This window comes from Mercenaria mercenaria, chromosome 16 (assembly GCF_021730395.1).
Source record: "Mercenaria mercenaria strain notata chromosome 16, MADL_Memer_1, whole genome shotgun sequence".
NCBI lineage: Eukaryota > Metazoa > Mollusca > Bivalvia > Venerida > Veneridae > Mercenaria > Mercenaria mercenaria.
This window is the reverse complement of record NC_069376.1, coordinates 7315055-7340751: the sequence shown is the minus strand read 5'-3', so window position 1 is coordinate 7340751 and position 25697 is coordinate 7315055. Positions and strand designations below refer to the sequence as shown.

Genomic DNA, 25697 nt, shown 5'->3' with positions numbered 1-25697 from the left:
AATCGTTCGAATTACCATAATTTCGAAATTTTGACCCTGTATATATTTATATGTACGTATACATGTTCTAGTTTGTATATAATTATACGTGTATATACATATATAATTTTTAAACATAGATGATAACGAGCTAGAGCACAACCATTGCCAGGATACGAACGTCCGTGAAAAAAAGTCTGAAAGTCAGCGACAGAAATCATTGTCGTAAATCATTCACAAATGAAATGTACGAGCTTCAGGAATCACATATTAAACAGCTTCCCACCACAATGATAAACTACCTGGTGAATGATATAGCGTACGCTACTGAGCAAAACAAGGGAAAGCCAGATGCACTGAGAGCCTCACTTCTAGCTATTGTGCCAGATGCATTCGGTCAACATGACCAGTGTAACAAAGACTGGTGCGGATACTTGCAAAATCCAGGTAATATCCAATGCAAGTAAGTCAATTATTTGTAGATGTTTTAATTCTCGCTTGCACATGTGCTCTTGTCGATAGAGTATAATGTTATTTCTGATCAGAAGATCGAAATGTCCATTAGACAATATTTTCGCTAATTTTCGTAGGAAAATGCGTGTAGATCTTACCTTTATCAAGTTGAAAATTCTTTACCAATTAGATGTTATACACTTATTGAATGTCTGGACAGTCAATAGTGAGAACTATTGCCCGGTGTCAGAAACAGGTATTATCTTTTTCATTTTTGTCGAAACCGCTTGCGGAAGCGATTACCTAGTCATCAAAATGGCTGGTCGGTGTATTTGCATGCGTCATGTTAGATTTTGTGCGGCCTATAACTTTGACATGCATTGAGGAAATCTTGTTTATATTTGGCATGAATCTTTAACTCATTGAGATGGGGTGTCATGTACAAACTCCAGGTTCCTTTCTCAAGAGTCAATGTCACTGTTTGGGATCAAAGGACGGGTTTGTTTATTCTTTTTAGCTAATATATTTCACGGAAATAGTCAGAATAAATAGTACAAGAAACTTTAACACATAAAATGACGAGTGTGTGGGAACAGATATATTTTCAATGTCTACCCATAGAGTTGACCTTGAGAATCGTGTTACTTAGCAATTTTGTTTAGTTTTGAAGTAAGTACGATTTATATAAGTACTTTGAAGTGGCTACCAAATGCATCAAATGATATACTTTTTTTAATTGCAGAACTCTTCCATACGGCAAGGCGTTTACAGGACAAAGACTCTTTAACAATCTCACCAAATTGTTTCAAAGAAAGACAGAAGAGTCGCAATCCTTGTCACAAGCTAGGAAGTTCCAAAGGAAATGAATCCTTAAATCAAATAATATCAACAAAGGCCCCGGAAAGGAAACACTTCGGAGGCAGTTCTTCACTGAATTTCCGAGTGACATCGGGTATACCACAAAAGAATGTCGGAAGGAAATATTTATTAGAGGTAATAATACATTAAATATTGAATTATATAGAGCAAAATATTTAGAATTAAACTGTTACCATTACTGTTATAGATATCAAGGCATATAAATATAAAGTTAATGTTTGATTTTCATTTATAATACTTTTACACAAGTAACTAACTCACAGTTAAATAAACTAATGAACAAATGATTTTACGGACCTTATGTACATAAAAAATAAATTACCTATTCTCTTTGAGGATCGTTTCTGTGACCAGCAGCAGTCTAGTCTATAATCCTCAAGATTTCGATGATACTGAATCACTGTATACATTATTACGTCTATTGATCACAGAGCTGATTTAGCTCGAACTTCACACCTTCTAGTACAGATGGCGAATGATTTGATGCAAAACTCTCAGTGCGGAGATCGAACCTGCTCATCTTACTTGAAATCTGATTAACAAACTGGATACGCTTCAGTAAAACAAACCTGTTATTTAATAGAATTTTCCTCTGAAACACGTGAACAAACGAATGTTCCTCTCGCTAGAAAAATTTACGGGCAGTAATGCAGCTCGATTGACAAAAAAGCGAGCATTTGAAAAAAAAAGGAAGCAAGCAGAACGTAGTTTTAAACGGCGTAGACTCCTAAAGAAACCAAGAAAAAGAAACACTCTTAGGGCAGCAGAAGTCAGAGAATGCCCAACATATCAGACGGAAGTTGGACATTTACAAGAGGTTGATTTAAACGAGATTCCTGTTCCAACAGTTCAGAAGCCACTAAGCAGATCCACAGGGCCGCTAAAAACGGTGTGTTTACTTGATCTTGCTATGTTTGAGGGTACTAGATCTATATCTATTCTATAGATTCTACTCAATACTTATGGAAATACACTGGACGTTATGGAAGACTCATAAACTAATTAACATATGCAAGAACTTTACAATAACGGTTTTAAAAGCAGGAATTCAAATTTATTTTTACATGAAGTGACTTTTGCCTGCCATATGTATTTTTTTCTCAAAGAGTATGTGATAAACTAGTTTTTATTGGGGATACGATTTATTGTCCAGAGTAACAATCTATATCTCATGATCATGATTGGACCACAACTGAATTTAAGAATTAGGTATACAGACACTAAAAAGCAAAATGTCGCGAAACAAATGGCGGATTTAAATAGTCCTCATTTGTTTTGTTTGGTAGAGCTGTTTTCCTAATACTTTCTTTGCATTTTTGTTTCTGAATCACATGGCATATCTATATCTAGGCTTGACATGCAGGTTGCAGCTCCATTATAGAATAATAATATGACAGAATTTGTCAGTGAACCTTAGATCAAACACCACTACTACAATTTTAACCTATTTTGCAGTTTGTGTGTTTGACTGAAATTATTTTTCTCGCACAAACATGACCCCCATTGCTGTCTTGATTTTTAAGTTTTCATCAGCACGCACTAGCTGACGTATACGCTTGTTTCACATTAGATACTTTTCATGTCGTATCATTCTGTGACCTCCGACAAGTTTGACAGGCGTTCAGTTTAGATACTTTTCATGTCGTATCGTTCTGTGACCTCCGACAAGTTTGACAGGCGTTCAGTTTAGATACTTTTCATGTCGTATCGTTCTGTGACCCCCGACAAGTTTGACAGGCATTCAGTTTAGATACTTTTCATGTCGTATCGTTCTGTGACCTCCGACAAGTCTGACAGGCGTTCAGTTTAGATACTTTTCATGTCGTATCATTCTGTGACCTCCGACAAGTCTGACAGGCGTTCAGTTTAGATACTTCTCATGTCGTATCGTTCTGTGACCTCTGACAAGTCTGACAGGCGTTCAGTTTAGATACTTTTCATGTCGTATCGTTCTGTGACCTCCGACAAGTTTGACAGGCGTTCAGTTTAGATACTTTTCATGTCGTATCATTCTGTGACCTCTGACAAGTTTTGACAGGCGTTCAGTTTAGATACTTTTCATGTCGTATCGTTCTGTGACCTCCGACAAGTTTGACAGGCGTTCAGTTTAGATACTTTTCATGTCGTATCATTCTGTGACCTCCGACAAGTTTGACAGGCGTTCAGTTTAGATACTTTTCATGTCGTATCGTTCTGTGACCTCCGACAAGTTTGACAGGCGTTCAGTTTAGATACTTTTCATGTCGTATCGTTCTGTGACCTCTGACAAGTTTGACAGGCGTTCATTAGATACTTTTCATGTCGTATCGTTCTGTGACCTCCGACAAGTTTGACAGGCGTTCATTAGATACTTTTCATGTCGTATCCTTCTGTGACCTCCGACACGTTTGACAGGCGTTCATTAGATACTTTTCATGTCGTATCCTTCTGTGACCTCCGACAAGTTTGACAGGCGTTCATTAGATACTTTTCATGTCGTATCCTTCTGTGACCTCCGACAAGTTTGACAGGCGTTCATTAGATACTTTTCATGTCGTATCGTTCTGTGACCTCCGACAAGTTTGACAGGCGTTCATTAGATACTTTTCATGTCGTATCGTTCTGTGACCTCCGACAAGTTTGACAGGCGTTCAGTTTAGATACTTTTCATGTCGTATCATTCTGTGACCTCTGACAAGTTTGACAGGCGTTCATTAGATACTTTTCATGTCGTATCGTTCTGTGACCTCTGACAAGTTTGACAGGCGTTCAGTTTAGATACTTTTCATGTCGTATCGTTCTGTGACCTCCGACAAGTTTGACAGGCGTTCATTAGATACTTTTCATGTCGTATCGTTCTGTGACCTCTGACAAGTTTGACAGGCGTTCAGTTTAGATACTTTTCATGTCGTATCGTTCTGTGACCTCTGACAAGTTTGACAGGCGTTCAGTTTAGATACTATTCATGTCGTATCGTTCTGTGACCTCCGACAAGTTTGACAGGCGTTCAGTTTAGATACTTTTCATGTCGTATCGTTCTGTGACCTCCGACAAGTTTGACAGGCGTTCATTAGATACTTTTCATGTCGTATCGTTCTGTGACCTCTGACAAGTTTGACAGGCGTTCAGTTTAGATACGTTTCATGTCGTATCGTTCTGTGACCTCCGACAAGTTTGACAGGCGTTCAGTTTAGATACTTTTCATGTCGTATCGTTCTGTGACCTCCGACAAGTTTGACAGGCGTTCAGTTTAGATACTTTTCATGTCGTATCGTTCTGTGACCTCCGACAAGTTTGACAGGCGTTCAGTTTAGATACTTTTCATGTCGTATCGTTCTGTGACCTCCGACAAGTTTGACAGGCGTTCAGTTTAGATACTTTTCATGTCGTATCGTTCTGTGACCTCCGACAAGTTTGACAGGCGTTCAGTTTAGATACTTTTCATGTCGTATCGTTCTGTGACCTCTGACAAGTTTGACAGGCGTTCAGTTTAGATACTTTTCATGTCGTATCGTTCTGTGACCTCTGACAAGTTTGACAGGCGTTCAGTTTAGATACTTTTCATGTCGTATCGTTCTGTGACCTCCGACAAGTTTGACAGGCGTTCAGTTTAGATACTTTTCATGTCGTATCATTCTGTGACCTCCGACAAGTTTGACAGGCGTTCAGTTTAGATACTTTTCATGTCGTATCATTCTGTGACCTCTGACAAGTTTGACAGGCGTTCATTAGATACTTTTCATGTCGTATCATTCTGTGACCTCTGACAAGTTTGACAGGCGTTCAGTTTAGATACTATTCATGTCGTATCATTCTGTGACCTCCGACAAGTTTGACAGGCGTTCAGTTTAGATACTTTTCATGTCGTATCATTCTGTGACCTCTGACAAGTTTGACAGGCGTTCAGTTTAAATACTTTTCATGTCGTATCATTCTGTGACCTCTGACAAGTTTGACAGGCGTTCAGTTTAGATACTTTTCATGTCGTATCATTCTGTGACCTTTGACAAGTCTGACAGGCGTTCAGTTTAGATACTTTTCATGTCGTATCATTCTGTGACCTTTGACAAGTCTGACAGGCGTTCAGTTTAGATACTTCTCATGTCGTATCATTCTGTGACCTCTGACAAGTTTGACAGGCGTTCAGTTTAGATACTTTTCATGTCGTATCCTTCTGTGACCTCTGACAAGTTTGACAGGCGTTCAGTCCGTTTTTCCCGTATCTGTAACATTTCTCTTTATGTGTCGTTTCAGAGCACAATGCTTACATTGTCCAGATCGCGGCATTATATGGAGAAGAATGTTTTGAACTCTACATCTTACCGCTGAAGGAACTAAAACCCAATGGCATCAAAAGCAACCCATCTTACTGTACAAAGTAATAAATTGTATCACAGAAACGAAGTAGTCAATACGTGTCCACTGAACAGTGCCTTTAAAGATTTCATTGAGTTTTATTGTTTCCGAACTCACTATCGGTATTAACATGTTAAACATTTGTTACTGACAACATCTCAACAAGTACCAAATGCGGGTACGTCCATTTGTCCGATGTTCAAAAACGAAAGCCTTAGTGTCACTTGTTGAATCTTTCTATATAACTGTTTTGAGTTTGCCTAGACTCAACTGATTCGACTGTTCCAAAAGATAAATAATAGTAAAAACAAGCATTTGGCGGCCGTTCAACCCCGAATATGTAACAACTTCACATGCTGCATATTATCCCTACATGGTTTCATGTCTCTATTGGACGGGCGGGCGAGGGCAACACATAACTAAGGTGGACCGAGGAGGGAGGGGGTGCACAAAAAAAAGATGAGTTGCGTCACGAGAAAACAAAAATTATGTGTTTGCGACAAGCAGGGGTTCAGACCAGCCTGCGCATCCCATGCTGTTCCGCGCAAACAGTTTCTCTAATTGCAATAGGCTTTAATAGCGAACAAAGCCACTCTGTTGGTTTTCTCATAGCACGGCTCAGATTATTTCATATTGTAACATTTCAATGCAAAAGAAATCGTTTACCGCCAGCTGCACCTTAAATTATACTTCATAACACATCTTCTTGAAATATGTCCAAACATTTCATGCGAAAAAAATATACGGCTTTCTTTTTACGACGGGTTACAATGAAAATTCATATCATTTCCGACTGTAATATTTGCATATGTACATGAATATGCACTTGCTTATTTGTACTTTGTCTCGCAATTGTACAATCTTCAAAGCTGGTAACCTGAAAATTACCATATATGTTCACGTGATAAAGACAACTATGAAAGATAATAATTTCCACATACAAGAGTGAATGTAAGGATTAGAAAGTATTAGATTTTTTTTACCACGGATTGATAACTATCTAGTTGCAAACAGCATACGCCGTTTTAGTACTAAGACGTTCTCCGTATAATGTGCGTAACGTCAGAAAAAAGCGGGAAAATGCGCAACGTCACTAGACATAAATTCAGCTTCTAGTCTGCCAATATTCTCTGAGTTGAATAGCAGTCGGATAATAACCTAAAAAAGAAAAATTTCAAGATCAGAATTTCGGAAGAAATCAAATGAGGCATATGATAATTGTTTGTAAAACTGAGTTATGGTTGTTCTAGCACTAACAAGTCGCTTTACGATTGTTGCTCAACATATATAGTTCAACGTATATAGTTGAAATTGACAATATTCTAAATAAAACAGTGTAATATATTTCACTGTGATATTATCAGATGTATTTCTCTGTGAGATTATCATATGTATTCCACTGTTAGATTATTAGATGTATTCCACTGTGAGATTGCCAGATGTATTCCACTGTGAGTTTATTAGATGTATTCCACTGTGAGATCGTCGGATGTATTACACTGTGAGACTGTCAAATGTGTTCCACTGTGAGATTATCGGATGTGAGATTGTCAAATGTATTCCACTGTGAGATTATCAGATATGTTCAAGTGTGAAATTATCAGATATATTCCACTGTGAGATTATCATATGTATTCCACTGAGAGATTATCAGATGTATTCCACTGTGACATTATCAGATCCACTGTGAGATGATCAGATGTATTTCACTGTGGGATTTATTCCACTGTGAGATTATCAGATGTATTCCACTGTGAGATTATCAGATGTATTCCACTGTGAGATTATTAGATGTATTCCACTGTGAGATAATCAGATATGTTCCACTGTGAGATTATAAGATGTATTCCACTGTGAGATAATCATATGTATTCCACTGTGAGATTATTAGATGTATAACGTTATGAAATTCTCATTAAGTAAAATAATTTGAATCGAGAAATATACTATAAAGAACAAAGTGCGACCATAATTTTCATCTTGTTTTAAGCAAATAATTTAAAATTCATACACAATATATGAAGGAACGTCATATCTAAAACTAATAATTAATTTGCTACTTTTCTTTCAGACACTGACGAAAGCAGATATTTTAAAGACAGCCAGATTACTACGAGTCTGGTGCCGTACTACTTTTGTTAATGGTTACGTTCCCACTAGTAGGACACTAAGTAGCTTACAAGTGTGTTTGATGCCATTGAGTGACTGCATTTGGACAAAAGCCATAGGTAAGTAATTATCATGTATTAATAAACCATTCGCCCGGCCTATAACATCTTTCACGGTGGGGAAACCACGTGACTAACTTGGGTAACGTGCACGCAAAAGTGCTAAAAATAGGCCCGCTTCAGGTATGTTTTTTCACTATACTTTTTTGATCCGCATGTTTTAAAACGAGGATTACGTGCATAATACCCCGCAATAAAAAGCCTCTCTTTCAGAGGATATATGTAACTTGAGGAAAACTCTCTCCCGTTTTTACGTAATCCTTGCCCAACGATTCGAAAAGATGCCAAATATTTGTAACGAACACGGCTGTTCACAAGTTACGCCTAGCACAGATTTGCATGAGAATTTCCGCTGGACTTTAAGTTTAAAATAAAGGGCTTGTCAGTGTCCAAAGTCCTGTACCAAAATACATTAACATGACTATTCAGGGAATATTCAAGATATCGTAAGACAAGGGTTTGCGGTGGTTAACGTACCGTTGCGGTTTTTTCTGGAGGTGACGTAACACGTCATTTTTTTCCCCTGAAGGGTAAACGTTATAACGTCAATGTACTATTTATCATGCATGTTGACCATCTTTGGTCTTTAAAATGACTGAATTGTTAAAACAGTTTTGACATTGTTTAAAAAAGATGCAAATGATGGGAATAGGCTGTGTTTTCTTTCGGATAGGTTAGTAAGTATATACAGAAATGCTTCAGTGAAAATGTTGTAGCGTCGGTCCTCATCTAGCTTGGAAATAATTACACGTTTACAGCTCTTGTATAATTATACAATAAAAGAGGTTAGATGGATAAAAATTTTGAAATTATTTTGCTCTAAATCCATCTTTATGCGCATCTGACCAACCTGACCATGTATCTTTGAAGTGAAAAAAAGTTGGCACAGTTGCTCGGGTGATGAGAAGCTAGTACTTGTTCTTTCCATGTAACGATAGTTAGTTTCGTTCTTTACAGATACCCCGCACAACCATATGATTCTGACGTTTTGAATGAGAACAAACAAAAAAGAAGTATTAATTATGCATTTGGTATAATTGTTGCAACCTGAGAGTAACAGCAGTAAAATATTATCTATTTATAGCACGGAGAATGGCGAAAATATTTGCCAGGAGTGCGAAATGTCTTTTCGGAGAAAAAGTAATTTAAAGCGCACCGAGAAGAGACATAGTGGGAGCGTGTAACCTACCCACTGTTTTGGGAAAAAAAAACTTTTTTTGGGAACGACCCATTTTCAAAAATAAAACAACAGAAAAAAACTTGTTTACTTTTCTTTTTGACATGTGTATATTTTGTTTATAAATTGATTTTACTTGGATTCCAATCAGTTTCTTATACATACAGAGAGGTAAGTAAAAAGGGTGTCAGTACGAGTTATGATTCCTTATCGCACTGCACTATCTTTCATTGACCTGTAGTAATGTACAAAGTATCAAATCACCCTTCAAAGTTTTTGGCTTGGGCTTCAGTCAAGCTTCTGCGTTTCCTTTCATGCAACAAAGGGAGGTGATTCAAAAATGGGGTCAGCTAACGTAAATGGCTTCTTGACACTGCACTTTGCTTCACTGACCTCTATCACTTGTATCAAGTATCAAGACAATCCTTTATCATGGTTATGACATTGGCCCCAGACAAGTTTTTTCCTAGATAAAGGGAGGTTTTCAAAAAATAAGTCAGTTAGTAGTTATGGTTCTTTGTCACTGTACTTCCTTACATTGGACCTCTATTTATGTGCAAAGTTTCAAGTCAATCCTTTATATAATTTCGACTTGGGCTCCATATTACTAAGCATCTATATAACGATAAGGGGAGGTAATTTAAAATGTGGAACATTACACTGCGGTTCCTATCTCAATGTGATAAAGTATCTTCAAATTCTTCAAATAGTTTTTGACTTGGACTTCAGGACAAGTCTGTTTTATAAGGATTAAGGGGAGGAGATAATTGAAAAATGGGACCACCTAGAGTTCATGGTTCTTTGGATCTGCCACATCCCCATCTACTGTGTTCGATCATTGTATGAAGTAAAAAATTAGCAGACCTTTATTTAGTTTACTTGAGTTAGGCGTCCGGACAAGGAAGCGTGACGGGACGCAGACGGGGCGACCTCGGACAGATAGACGGACGAGGGAAAAAGGTTGATCCCTATATGGCGCAGATACTTTGTAGTAGGCGACACAAAATCTGTCGAAGTTCAACTGGACTTTGGTTAAAAAAAAAAATTAAACTTGGTTGACGACATTTTTCTAACTTTTTTGTGCGAGCCAATATAGCTTAGTTTGAGTAAAATAGTTATTGTTAATTACTCGGTTAATGTTATATAGGTATTTGATTGTTGTGAATGAAACTGCCTAAACATTATTACCGAGGCTGTTTTCTTTATAAGCTTTGATGGTTAACTGACGCATGTATAGAATCTATATTTATCAAGCTTATGTCAGCATTGTATAAATTTAATAACCCTGGAATGACTATGTCTCCTTAGATAGGCAAAATTTAGGTCAATACTGATATGGTGTTTCCATAAAAGTTTTTTTTGAAGGAGGTTCTAAATGAATAACTAGCTGACAATCAAACTGTCACTAACCCACCAGAAAGAATGAACATTACTCCCGCACGATAATGTGAATACGACTAGTTGTTTATATTATTGGCTGATTGTTATGGGTCAACATTTTTTTTGGCATGATAGAACCTCCCATCAAACAGTTTGTCAATGATTCAAATAAAGGTGCATGCTGTCTTTTTTAAACAAAAAAGATGTCTGAATGGTAACGTTTGAATACAAGAAAAATATGGTGATCAAGCATGCTTCGTTCCAGTTATCGTTCAGAATTTATACTAATTTCAGCATCATTTACAATATAAAAATGTTTTACAGATTCAGGGTCATCAAGGAAGATTTGAACATATGGATTTGATTTTAAACCCTTGCGACCAGACGGACATGGTTTATGCCCTTGAAACCTAATTAAATTTTGTTAGTTGGAGAAAAAAAAGTTGACATTAAATGGCAACTGACTAACAAATGTGTTCGGGGTTCAAATAACATCACGATGAGACCATAAAAACTCCTCAATTGCTATTCATTTTCACTGTAGCATTTCTGTATATACTAAACCACGAAAGAAAAACAGCCTGTTCCCAGCATCTGCATCATTTTTGTTTTAACAATATCAAAATGTTTACAGTTCAGTCATTTTAAAGACAAAGATGTTCTACATGCATGATAAATAGTTTTGACGTGGTACGTTACCCTCTGGGGAAAAATGACGTGGATACGTCAACCTCCTGAAACCGCAACAGTGTCGTTACAGCACCTTTGTGTTTCGATATCGTTAATGATTACCTGAATAGTCATGGTTAAATATTTGGGACAGGACTGTGGACTGATGACAGCTTTATTTTGTTAAACCTGACATCACAGCGTAAAATTCTGTCTGCAGAATCTGTGCTAGGTGCGCGTTACTTGTGAACTTGACGGTGTTCTCGTTACCACAAATATTTTGCATCTGTCGATCGGTTGGGCAAGAAGGATTACGTAAAAACGGGAAGGGAGTTGCATCAAGTTACATATATCCGGATTGAAAGAGCTTTTTATTGCGGGGTTTATGCACGATATCTTGTTTTTGAAAAAACAATGGCGAGATCAAAAAGTTATAGTGAAAAATCAAAAAACATACCTGACGCGGGCCTTAGTTTTTAGCACTTTTGCTCGTGCATCGTTATCCGATGTAGTCACGTGGTTTCCCCACCGTGATCTTTGTCGTGGGTAAGATTTATGATAAATAACATGGTGAAGCTTTATTTTGTTTCTCAATTGGTTATCTGATTTTATTCAAATGTTCCTCTAAAAGCTTGATAAACGCTGTAATATTTACTTTGTGGCAGTTCTTCTTTTCACCAAACATGGAGAGATAAAACATTTAAGGTTATAGGTTACGGAACCCGTTATTATAATAATCATTCCCTCCCCCCACCACCCCCCCCCCCCCCCCCCCCCCCCCCCCTCCCTCCCCCCCCCCCCCCCCCCCTCCCCCCCGCCCCCCCCCCCACCACTTTGTACACGATTTCGGTACTCCTCGGTTATTATGGAAAAGTCTGTTCAGCTACATGCACGACCGAAGAATTGCCGAAATTGCGTCACGGCAGTATACGTAATTGGACGGAATTGCGGAGTGTCATTACGTTCACCATTACCTTAACTTCAAAGGAATCTCACATCTTTTCGTACTTTGAATACACTGAAACCTAATTTGACAAACTTACTTAGAATACGTTTGTGCCTCAGTGAAGAGGTCGGACTATTTTGATTTTTTTCGTTTATTTCTTAAGGCGTCGGAATTGCTTTCCTAAAATTCATTATTTTTATGATATGAAATTGTAATTTGGATATATCGCTTTTTGTAAAGTAAAAATATGTTTGGTATCTTTAGCTAATAACAAGACTAATTTTATGTATCTTCTTAACTGTGTTATTCTGTGCTGACTTGATCTGAATATGGGCATGATGTTTTTATTTTTCGAAAGAAAGGCGCTGTGGAGGCGCTAAGTCTGTTTAAGTGATTGCGACGTCTGACTTCATTACATAGTTAAGTGGTTTGGAAAGGTTTTATCGTTTTCTGATATCTAGGATGGTGTAGTGCCGCCACAAGTACCGATGAAGTTTAACATTGTCAACGTCACAAATAGTGAAACAGCATAGAGACGTATTACTTCCACAGCCATTTATTTTTCGTTTACGTTGCGGACGTCAATAGGATTAGGAAACGTGGCCCAAATACGAACGCCGAGGAAAATATTCTCAACATTTGCCTGTTCGGCTTGAGATGTGTAAGTCGTGGCTATTTGATTTATCTTTAAGATATAAATTACACCTAGAAAAACGAATACAACTACGGGTTAAGATGACATTAGTTAACTGCAACTACTGAGGAAAACATGTAATTGTAGGATTATAAATCGTTGGATTATAAAACCCAAGTATTTGGAAATATTATTGCGTTTAAACTAGGATGTAGCAATACCATAGAACCATAGTCCTTTGAATTCTTTTAAACGGTGTGTTCTTAAAATTCGTAGAGCAGCATACATAATTTATCCCATTGTGTGAAAATGAATAAACAAGGGACCTGCTGTTCAGTTGTCGTAAATATTTATCACGTGACAATGCTTCTACAAACGGTTTATTATAATTATTATTTGAAAGGGGTCAACTGGTGACTGCTTGACAAGAATTTGTGAATAAGATGACCATAGATAATATGCAAGAATCATGATAATTCATTGGTTTTGTTGGCGATATGATAAGTTTTACACTGTAATAACTTACTTTTCTGTAAAAAAATCTGTAATACTAAAATTTTGTCATGTATTTTATATTAGATTTTTCAGTAAATAATACAATTTCAAATGAAACCCTAAAATATATGAGCATTGCCAGGCATCAACATTGATAGTTTTTTTGTAGCCTGTCATATTGAACTTACTTATCTGTGGGAACGGGATACCATAATTGTGGCTCGTACCGCTGAGGTGAAATGGGCGGTCAGTGAGGTTGTGGGTCGGGGCCGTTTTATTCTATCGGAAGATATATGTGCATACCAGCTTTGGTGTTATTTAGGTAAAGAGGATATATTTGCGGATTGATCACGGTGACTAGAATTGACGGGGAAAAAAATCGTCTCTTTGTACTTGCACTTAAATCATACAGTGCTATAAAAGAAGACAGGTCCACTTGTGCTGGAAAGAAATCTGAATACTCACCAGAATTTTCGGACAAAAAAATCATGGATGAAACACAAGGTAAATTTTAAGCGGGGAAACTGAGGTAAGTATGATATTTTTACAATAAATCCATCTGTCGTGAAATTAAGTTCTCATTTTCAAAATTATTCCGCACTTTCAGGAAAACTTATACAGGGTTTGTTTTAACATTCTTGAAAATAAACAAAAATAACCACAGAGATGTAAAACTATCAAGTTTGTCGTCATTTATTGCTAGCATAGATTTTTTCTTTTAAAAAAAGTATTTTAGGAAAAACTGTTTAGGATACGATTGAATCTTGTCTTTTCCAAGACATTTTCTGATCATTGTTTGGACAAAAATCAGGACTTGTACACCGTTTACTAAGGCTTTTCTTCAAAGAGAATATTAATAATGAACAAATTCAAATTTGATAATAAGCGTGTAGCATTTTCACAGCTAAACTTACGAAACACGTTTCATAATAAAATATAGTGTTTTTCCATAATTCATGGAATACGTTAAGATTTCTGGTCCGAGTTATTTTATTTGACGCAGTGAATTATTTTTCATCTAAAACAACATGTTGAATTGTTGATTCTGTATTGGGGACAACAGCTCGACAATGTGGGCGAATCTAACTGGCGCAGAAGAATGACTAGCAACACGTACCGCAGATTGGGAGATGAGCCGACATATAGGCCTATAGCAATATTAATACAGCGTTTCAAAGTACCATACTCAGTGAAAGTAACTTTATTTACAAACATATACACTATTGAAACATTTCATATTTTGGATGATATATTTAAGGGTGCATGGTGTTCCTATGATAGTGCGCCCGGCTCGAGTGCGGGAGGTCGTGGGTCCGATCCCTGGTGCGTCATAATTGTTATGTAGCTTCCCTTCTTGGCACTAAGAGGACTGTCAGTTATTGACTTAGTGGGGATAACCAGGTTACGTGTTTACGGCGTCGTAATATTCAGTGAGTCAGATTCTATAAAGTTGGGATGTACAAGTAAGTGATGCGTCCGTCTGCCAAGTTATAGAAAACAATGACAAATCACATTTCGTCAAACCTTCGTTATTTGTTTTTATATAGCAGTTCATTTAATGAAGGTATAACATTGAGACAAATAGGAATTTTATTATCTTATCCTATAATATTGTTTTTAGTCGTTTCAGACCTATGTTTTTACAGGATATAAGCGATAAGGCACTTCAGTTTTGTATAATTATATCCCGTTTTTCTCAGAAAATGAGATAGATCAAAGAGGATCAGATGAAAGAGAAAGTAAAAATTTAGGAAAAAAAAGTTTTTCTAGTTAAAATTAAATCTAGCCAGACTATGGTTGTATGAACAGTTCCCAAGTTTTTGAAACCCAAAGTTTTAGAACTTCCTCCTTCAGTTTTCAGCTATATTAAAACAGTGCACTAGTTCGTTTCCGGCGGGGAAACTAACATACCATTTCTGGGAAAATCAGACGATGGGGCGCCCAATTGTAGTCGTCCACGTTCCTTGGAAGACTGTATGATACAGCGCCACATGTTAAGGTGAGAACAAACGTCACTGTTCAGTCTCGTAGAAGTCGTCTGCAAATAAAGTATTAGCAAGGTATACAAATATGACATTTTTTGCTGATTACGAGTTCCTTTCACTTCGAATTAAGTTGATGCAAAGATTTTTTATACGGGGGGAAAACCGAAGGAATAAGATTTTTCTGTCTATAGTAATGTGTACGTGTACGTGTATATATGTCAAAGTAAACTATATTACCGTTTCAGCTTGCAGGAATATGTTCTTACCTTAATTCCCGGAAACTGCTGCATCGCGGTGATAATTTTCAGGGTGACGTTCGACAAAATTAAAGTTTCTTACGAACAAACTTCAGCAGGACAAGTTATTCTTGTTCCTGTCTAGTATTCTAACGAGTTGAAAATTCGCGGTATTAGATGGAAATCGGGCTTTATTCGCGTCTCTAGTAATTTTTTTTTTTTTTTTTATTGGATTCACTCAAGCGTCCCGCTTATAGTTTCCAATATTGATAATTGAATTATAAATGTGCATTATAGTAGTGTTTGAAAGAACAAAATCATCGCCAGTTTTAATTTTTAATGTGAAAAGCCAAGTATTTTACAACTTGAATCCCCGTGCACCGTACGTCTTTACAAGTCGGGCTTTGTTCTTTTCACTGTATTGAACAATCGTAAACGTGCCTACTTCGTCACCTACCGGCACATCGAAGGCCATATGTGGCAATAGTTACCAGACCATGCCGAGATTTAAAACAACATGATGGAACTACACATAATTCCTGGCTTTTTTTGAGTTTGGGTCATTCAGTACATGTATTACGGACGCTGAATTCCTATTCAATAATCACTTTGACGCATTAAAATGCGATTAAAACTGTTTTACCGTTTTCATTCCATAAGACCGCGTAATCAGATAAAAAAAATCGCGACAGTTTTATGCACGCGCGGCGGGTTAAGTGAATTTTTATTTCTCGGGAAATGAAAGTATTGATGCGGTACGTTCCGACACGAACGGAACAAATTATTTGGTTGGCCTTAGGGAAGTGCACTATTACGACTCGCTACATGACAGCGGGGCTGTCTATGTCCAAAAATTTTCGAATCTCAGTGTTACCCCTGCTACCTTTCTATTGCAGGCAGGAAAATGGTTTAAAATTGGCGGCCTGAAAATTCACGTGAAAAGAAAAATTGAAAGAAGCGGAAGGGAAGAAAATACAGTTGGTTGCATTTAACGAACTGTAGTTTCTGATATAAAAGTCTACAATCCTTTTCTTTGTGTTTTTGTTTTTTTTTCTAAAGCGTTAAAGGTCTTTATGAAATGGTACGTTTCGAAAATTTGATAATCTAGATAAATGCTCGGAAGAACTGTTATGAAGTAAGAAATTTTCTACAAAAACAGCCTAAATTTAGTGGTGTTCAGCCTTTAAAATAATCCACACCCGTCAGATGTTGGAATATTTCTCAAAATTGGATATAAAAATTATATATACAGTCCAAATAGATGCTGAAGCAGATGCAAATATTCATGCTCTGACCGGGACTCGAAACGGACTCCGCAACTAAGAGCCAGGTTTGCTTTAACAGCAGAGGTTATAGTTAGCAATGTAAGTAACACCTTCATTCTTACCAGTCTTCATTTACGTGAATGGAAAAATATGTTGTATAACAAATGACAAGTGCGGAGTTACTCCGTGTTATCGCGTGTCTGTGTTGAATTTGTAGTGCTTGTTGAGAAAAATATACTAACTGTCTTAACATTTTCAATCGGGGTCAAACTGCCTAATTTTCTCTGGGTGAACGCCGATTCGCCCGGGCGTGAGTTTTCGAACTTCGAGCGTGCAGTATGTTCTCTGTGCGATTATGATGGAAAACTCAGAAGACATTGTGCAGAATCATACGTTTCTTTCACTATGATCATGTGGGGAGTTTTGCAGTATTTGGTGGAGATCGGTTTGTACATGTTACAGATGAATTCCAGGAAACACTTGTTAGGTTAATTGCCTGCTTTACCTAGCTGAATTAATCGTGGAAAATTCAGCGTCAAACCAAAGCAAATAAGAAAATAAAAAATAAAAACTATTATCAAGCAACATGGATTCATAAATTACGAATCCATTATTTTGTTGTTTTACTCGCTTGGTGGTTTTACATAATAAGACTCAAAGTTACGCGAAGAACACAGTAAGTGGAGTTTCTACCTACAATGAAACATTAATTACGCAGCCACGAAAAGTCACAGGATAGTCGCGATTTTCACGCTTAACCACGGTTGCAGTTAAATATTTTAATTTGTATAATACCAGCGCGCGGAATTTCCTACTACAAGAAATGTATTATTTCTTGTACAATTTTGTAGTAACAGAGGGAAACATGTATGTTATAAAAGCTTCGTGCTCTAAAGTCCGTGAAAGATTTTATGAAAATCATTTTCTCGATATCGTGCAGCAAAAATAAAAGTGACCGGGAAAGTGGCATCTTTGCAAACAGAAACGGAAAATGTCACAGTGCACTGAAACCTTACATTAAATTGAACAATATATCTCAAAAACCACGAATTTTTAGAACACGGAACAACATTTTTTAAAAATAACCTATATGTTACAGACATTTTGAACAATCTGTACCGTAGAAAACTGGATACTTAAACTATTCTTAAAAGGTTGTCCCCCTTTTTTAAAACAGGAATGCCATTTGTAAGAAATAAAAGTAAACGAAATTCAAGTAGTATGTAATGGTGTAAGCTGTGGGTACTTGTTGCAAGTGCCATAAGACCGGAGACATGTAACAGCTTTTAAAAATGGGTGAGTTATTTTAAAGGAGTTGAACTGTCCCAGAAATGTGCCCCCTTCATAAGTCCCTTATCGGAATATACACGTGACCGGAAAAGAAGAAAAATCCGGAGGACACGTACTGGTCCAGTGCCTAAATCCGGACACCATTAAAAATCGTTTTGCGGTCGTGATGTTTTACTGGAATGAACCTGTTCGGACACAGCGAAACGCTTTGTGAACAGTTCGTCAACAAAACAGCTGTGTGAATGTAAGTATTTCCGGAGAATATTTACCTTCAAATATCCGCCACCGCTAAAAGTAAACATTGTGTGTGCGGGGCGAATGACGGTCATACAGCGCACGCCAGTTATTTGAGATTGCGACAAGGTACTAATTTAATGAGAAAACAAGTATTCCTGTTTGCCGACGACTCTTTTTCTTAGTTGATCAAAACTGATGGTAAAACATGTTTTACATTTCTGTACTACCCTCAGTATTTATATAAGAAAATTTAACCGATTTCTGTTATATAATAATATTAATTCAATAGAGAAGAAAATGCCAGCATTTTTGACAAGGGAAGACAATTCATAAGATAAACTCGGCGTTGACCGTGCCGTACGTCGTGAGTCTGTATAGTGGCATATAGTTGCATCAAAGAGTTATAAAACGAATCAACAGAATCTGCATGTGGGTAAACATTAATTTCCGCATACGACAGATTTGATTGCATTTTATATTATGTTATATTTGGCAGTTATACAATTAAATTAGGAAACTAGTCATATGATCACGTGATTAACAGGTAATAAAACTCAATCGAGCGGAGAGGGATGTCTGTATACAAAATTTACAGGACTGAATTCTATTGCTTTGTTTCAAACAAAGTCTGTTCATTTTTATTGTTTGGAGCACTGATTCTTTGCATTTTCTAACGAAATAGTGTTCCGAAATATTTAAAGCACTCTGAAGGTCGATTTTGCAGCTTTTACTGGCCCACTTCGGATGATTTTTTATGATGAAATAGCAATTTACGATTTTGTGTGTTTTTGCATAGAGTTTTATAATGAAACTAAAATTACTACTTTGAAATGTGAGGCCACGTGCGGTTTCGGAATTGCAAAAGTTCTGAGTCATAAAATCACCAAAAAGTGTCCGGGGGTTTTAGGCACTGGCCAGTATGGTGGGCTTATTCTGCCACGAGATAGTAGGTAGCTATCGCGATCACTTAAAAAAATATTGTTGTTAAAAGCGAAGGTTTTTCTGAAAATATTTTCTCAATAGTGGAAGGTTTCCTAAAATATTATTGCGATACTTTACATTATTTTCTCAAAACCTTTTGTTTTAGTGCCCACAACTGCCGTTTATTATCTAGATAAGCTTTCGCGATACTTTCAGAAATTATCGTGATATTTCGAACTTTAGAAAAGTTTATGTTAATGCCTAAAGTTTTCCCGGAAATAGAAAACATATCGCGGAAAAAAATAATTTATTGTGATAATGTTTTCAGGAACAAAATGCACAATTTGCTGGAAATGTGAAAATATTATCGAGATAGTTACCGAGCATCCTCGTGGCAGTTCCAAGCATTATCGCCGAAATTTTGCGCTCTAAAACATTTGCCGAAAATAAGTCCTGGCTTCCAAAACTCTAAATGCCGCTTATATATATTTTTTTATAGTTGCGGCTTTACCAAATCCAGTATATAAACCGAGAGCGCTGAAGATCTTAAGCTAGCAGAAAATAGAAAAATATTTAGAAAATATTATGTATTGCTGAAATATGTTCACAAAAAAGCAGACATTTCCTGGAAAGTTTACAAATATCTGATAGTACTAGCTTTCCTGTGGCAGAAATATGCCACAATAGATATCGAGCTCATTGAAAAATTGAACAATGCTGTTCAACACTTCATTGACTTTTACCATGTGGTCATTACAGTCTTAAAGGCCACCACTATGACGTATTTTGATGCCCGAATATTAATGTATCGTTGTTTGAAGGAAGGAAACATTTAACTTCGGTCGGAAAGGGTTTTGTTTGCTGACACCTTTCATTCTGTTGGAAACAATTTGTTCACCCTTCCACTACACAAGATATAGGCAGCAAAACTACTGCCTTCTTGTTCTTCTTGCTTCTTGCCATTATACCTTCTGTCTTCTGTCTTCTTGCCTTTTTAAGCTTTTTGTCTTCCTGCCTTCTTGTTTTTCCTGACTTCTTGTTTCTTATGCCTTCTTGTCTTATTGCCCCTTCCTGTCTTCCTGCCTTCTTGTTTCTTGTCTTCTTGCTTCCTCCTCCTTTGCCTTCTTGGCTCTTGTTCTCCTCTTGCCTTCTTGCTTCCTGCCTTCTTGTTTTCTGCTTTCTTGTCTTCTTGCACTCTTGTCTTCTTGCCTCTTGCCTTCCTGTCTTCCTGCCTTCTGCCCTCTTGTCGTCTTGGGCCTTCTTGTCTTCTTGCCCGTCTTGGCTTCCTGCTCTCCTTGCTTCTTGTTTTTGCTTCTTGTCCTCTTGCCTTCTTGCCTTCTTGCCTGCAGCCTTCTGTCTTCTTGCCTTCTTGTCTTCTTGGCAACAGAACGATACTCATAATCCACTTTGTCAGAATGATTTAGGATTAACATTTGTTTGATGTATTATTTACATATCTTTTCTGCAAAACATCATTAGGAGGCAAGCTCCACAACCTTTTAAATTTTAAATGTCAAAACTACAACTGAATAAACCAATCCCTAACCTTCCATCCAAACCCCCACCAATCCATAATTTATTCACTTTCATTCTACCCAACAAACCCCCCCCCAAACCCAACCCCTCCAACCACAAAACCCCCACCACCCACCCCCAAACACACCCCCCCACACACCCCCCAACCCCCAAAACCCCAACCACACACCTATAAACACCATCACCCAAAAAAACCCACCTCAAACCCACCAACCCCCCCCCCCAAACAACACAAAAACCAAACTCTACACCCAAAACAACCCAATCAAACCACATCAAAACAATCAACCCCAACCCACATAACCACCCCCCCCACACAAACCCCCCCACACCCCACCCAAACCAACCCACCCTAACCTCTTCACCCCCCTACCACATACCCCACCCACCCCCTCACCCCACCACTCCCCCCCCCACTCCCAACACCCACCCACCACCCCCACTCCACTCACACCACCCACAAACCCATCCACAACCCCCCACCTAACCCTACAACCCCCAAACATATTCCCCACTCCCACACCACACCACCCCCCCCACTCCCCCATCCCCATCCACAACCAATTACCCCATCTCACCCATTCACCCCCACTACCCTCCCCCCCTCTATCCCACAACCCCCATAAAATCTCCATTACAAATAAACAACCTACCAAAACCCTCTACAATATAAACAAAATACCACCACCTTTAAAAACCCTCAATTATACCTTCCCCTAAAACTACAAAAAAAAACAATTTCAACATAAACAAACCATACCAAAGACTAAATCAGATAAATTCTAAATTCTTCCATACCATTCGTGATATCATCTCATACAATAATATAACATGCAGTGTAGTCGCTGCCGTAACTATTCTTAGTTATAAGTTCATTTCTTTTGGTTTAGATAACATTCAGCTAATCCTGTTGTACTTATACGCCATCGCATACTGGGACCGCAACCACACTCTGGGCCACAAAACCACAGCCATGCCCCCCCCTCGTCAATTATCATCTCTAATTATATATTACGCCCGGACTATAGCATCTTTGTCGTGGTAAAATATGATAAACATGGTTCAGCTGGTAAGTTAGTCCTCAAATAGATTATTGGATTTTATTCAAAATTAATATGCCTTTAAAAGCTTTAATGAAGCACTGTATGTCATATTCTTAAAGTTCATTCACTTTTTGATAGTCTTTCTCGCAACATGGTGGAATATACATTTCGAAGTTTTAGGTTGCAGAACCGTTTTAGATACTCGAGGCAGTAATATCTTTGTATGCGATTTCTGGATTTCCTATGTATTTACTGAACGTATATGCACGTTTAGCTACATGTACGATCGGAAGAAGGAAGAGGGGAGAATGCCGGAGTTACCGTCACGGCAAATAAGTAATTAGACGGAAATTAACCGTTAGTGTCATTACGTCACCATTACTTAAACTTAAAGGAATCTAAAATTTTTTCAGTACGTTTTTTGGGGGAATACACTGTAATTGAAATTATGAAACTCATAACATGTATAACGCCAGTTGTTTCAAAAAATGTAGTTGCTAGACCTAAGTAGGGGGTTGAAGAAATACGTTTATAAGCGGATACCCTCCGTACTTTTCCCCCTTTTGGGTAATATCGGCACATCTATATAATATGTAGGTCATTACAACAATAACTATAGATCACGGTCTGTTGTCAGGGTGAAGAGGACGGACAAAATCTGATTTGATTTTTCTTTATCTTTGTAAGGCGTAATGCTTTCTAAAATTCATTATTAATATGAGATGATAATATTGTTTAATTTGGTATCTCGCTTTTTTTGAATGTAATAAATAATGTTTGGTCATCTGTAAAGGAAAACATTACCTTATAATGTATTTTTAACACTGTTCTTCTGTGCAAACTTGATCTGAAATTTTGGCATAATGATTTTTCAACAAAAATGCACTCTGAAAGCGCCTAAGTTGTTTAACATAATTGCGACGTGTGCTTTTTACTATTATGTTGTATGGAAATGTGCTTTTCATTTTTACTGGTGTTTTAGGCTGGTTAGATAGTGCTGCCACAAGTTTCGATGAAGCTTACGTTGCCAGCGTCACAAAATAGTTGATCCAGCATAAATACTTATTGCAATCACAGCATTTTTTACGTTTATGTTGCTGACGGTCATATGCTTAGGAAACGTGTCACCAAATAACTTACGCCGAAAAACTACTCTCCATATTTGCTGTTTGCTTGGTTGTAAGTAGCACTAAAGTTTTGATTTATCTTTAATAGATTTACCAAGATAAACGAACAAAAATCCGGAAATATACAAATTCTAGGCTAAATATTGAAACGGTATCCGTAAATGTTGATTAATCTTTGAATAGCACCAATAATTGAGAAACATAACAAAATAAAAAAAGACTTGGAATGTAGCCTTACTGTTGAATAAGACTAGGAAGGTAGCCAACAAGGCCATAGTTCTTTGACTGTTCTGAACCATTTTCTTAAAAATTCTAGAGTTACACTGGTATGAGTTCATTATTTGGGGCTTGTATTTGTTGTTTTCTAAATATAGTTTACATCGGGATAGTCCACACACGTTCTAATCATTTCGGAAAACACTACTTACTTAGAAGGGGGTGGGTGCTTGAGATTGTGCGTTAGACGAGGGAATATGCGCATGTTTTATAAGTGAATTTGATTAACATTTTCTACAGTTTCATTATCACAGTCTACTAAACTGTAAGATGTCATATTAAAAATGATGAAGATAGCATCATGATCGTTTTCTAATTGGCGGAGGTAAAACCTAAAAATTATTTGGAAAGAGTTGATATGTTTGTCTAAATATATTTTATAGGGCTGCGGAAAGAGAGTACTGCAATCTTCGGATGGTAAACGTCTCTTTTAAAAGGATGCGGGTGTGTATCATGCGGACAGTTTGACTTACCAAGAAAATAAAAAAAACCACTTTCCTCATCTGCCCGAAGAAATCCTGCACACTGACTGCCAGCGACCTTCCTACGCTTCTGGGTGTACACTAATGGAACATGGTTTATCCGAAGGTACTTGAATACACAGTTTTATGAGCCGAGTTTGTTTTAGTTTTACAATCGGCATTTCCGTGTGTTTCCGTAATCTCGTTGTTGATTTCGGATCTTTCTGTCATGATGGGAATATCTTGAGTAACGCTGCAGTTGTATATGACGTAATCAATGAATGTCATTTTCTGTCAGTTCATCAAAGTTGTTAAGTTTTTTTTAAGAAATTTAATTGCGTTTAAAACTACGTTATTTGACTTCATTATAAATCGAAAATTTTGGTTTCTATTCATTGCTCGAAGTTCTTATCGATATGTTTCAAATTGTAATACAAGAAAAGAATTTTTTGTATAATGCTAACATACCTTTATTCTTCCGTACGCTCCATTTAGTATGCTCGTTTTTTTCAAAGCATGGAAAAATTTTGTAAAAAATAATATTGGATTTTTATTTTTGAAGTTATGATTACATTTTTGATGGGATTCAGATTCTTGTTTATTACCTCTAAAACGCTCAAAAAACGCTCTCCGTTGACCCGAACAATATTTTTTACCCACTCAACACCTACTTCCCATTTGGACACCCCCCGCCCCGGGAGAAAAAAATTGACTGGGCTCGCTCTGTCACCAATCTTCCGATAGCCAGTTGGATGGCTTCCTCTCACAAGAGTTCTAACATCCTGGAACGAAGGGTCTGCATCCGTCGTGAGGGGGTTAGAGATTCGAAGTCAAAGGCCTTAATTATAACGACTTGGCTAAGGAGGCCAGTCTGAATTGCGGCTGTTCTCAAAAATACTAGATACTAGTTATAAAAACCACTGGCACCAGACCAGAAAGAAAATGCCTCTGTACATGTTATATCCTACCCCTAGGTATTCTATAAGAACCATCGGACATGTACGAGGATACAATATACTATCCCATTTCCGATCGTATATTACGCCACTTAAAAACGCACAGGTTCGGCCGAACGAATGCGTACTAGTATATTGAACAAAACGATAATGTATCTCCATCGTGCACCGGTCACATTGTCGCAATATTCCATATTGAGAGATTGCTCCACATATTTTTAGCTTTCGTCAATTACAAAAAAAACTTGCGTGAACGCCACTAATGAAAACATCCGGTCTAGAGGTCCAGCACTGTGCACATGTTAGGGAATGTAAACAAAACAAAAACAGAATGCAAACTATTCACAGTTATAGCAATTATAAAAAACTCGAATTGATGAATGAAAATTCATTCTGTATGTGATTTGAATTTGAAATCATACATTGGTAAACATCTGTTTTGTTTATTATTTAATCCATTTTGAACATTTATCCTGACCAAAATATACACATTTTTAGCATACACGTGTAAGGTAAAATGACGTTGACATACATTTTCACATCTGCCAATCAGAATGGTTTTATAATCTAGAAGAACTTTCACCAGAGACAGTTCAAGCAAGTTTTTTGTTGTTACGTTGTGGGAAATGAACTGTAAATTAAAATAAGCGTTGTTTCTTTCTAAGGACAAGAACGTATTGAGAAGAAATGTGACCGGTACGCAATGGAAGAAAATTTATTCGCGTGTTTAATATCATACTGATCACATTTACAGAACTGCGTGTTTGTTTTGAGTTATGAAATGCCGCGACTGAAATGGAGTTAGTATATTTTCCCGTTCCACGGGACCATGGGTCTTAATAGAATTACACAGGGGGTAGGGTTATAACATGTTGTTTCAGAGGGGCTTTTTTTTTTTATGGTCTGGTGCAGTGATAAAAACCTGAATTATGTGTGTGTCAGTTGTAGTTAATGTAAAAGCGTTTCTTTCATCTCTTTAAAATTCTTGTGTTTAAAGGTAGTGTTTACTTCTATGCCAAGCGAGTTTTTTTTTAAATTTGACGAAGCTTTATGTTGTTTCGGTGTGTGTAATTATAAAATGTGTGTAACTAAAATGATAGAGACGCATAATTATTATGATGTAGGTTTTAACAGATGTTTCCCGGAGTGGCCTTGTCAAGCAATATATAACTTCATTTGATACAGAAAA

The 25697-nt window shown here is 37.2% G+C and overlaps 1 protein-coding gene and 1 long non-coding RNA gene across 2 annotated transcripts; one reads left to right on the top strand and one right to left on the bottom strand.

Moving 5' to 3' along the window:
- The first annotated feature begins 1290 nt into the window (after window positions 1–1290).
- On the top strand, window positions 1291–7822 carry LOC128549443 (uncharacterized). The gene is made up of 3 exons (XR_008367638.1): window positions 1291–1425; window positions 5545–5694; window positions 7718–7822. It is a non-coding gene; the product is annotated as an uncharacterized LOC128549443 (long non-coding RNA).
- A 12181-nt stretch (window positions 7823–20003) lies between these two features.
- Window positions 20004–23114, bottom strand: LOC128549819 (uncharacterized). The gene is made up of 3 exons (XM_053527483.1): window positions 23054–23114; window positions 21356–21367; window positions 20004–20485 (listed from the first exon to the last, which is right to left on the bottom strand). The coding sequence occupies exons 1-3, from the start codon at window positions 23112–23114 to the stop codon at window positions 20004–20006; spliced, it is 555 nt and encodes a 184-aa protein (XP_053383458.1).
- Window positions 23115–25697: the final 2583 nt, after the last annotated feature.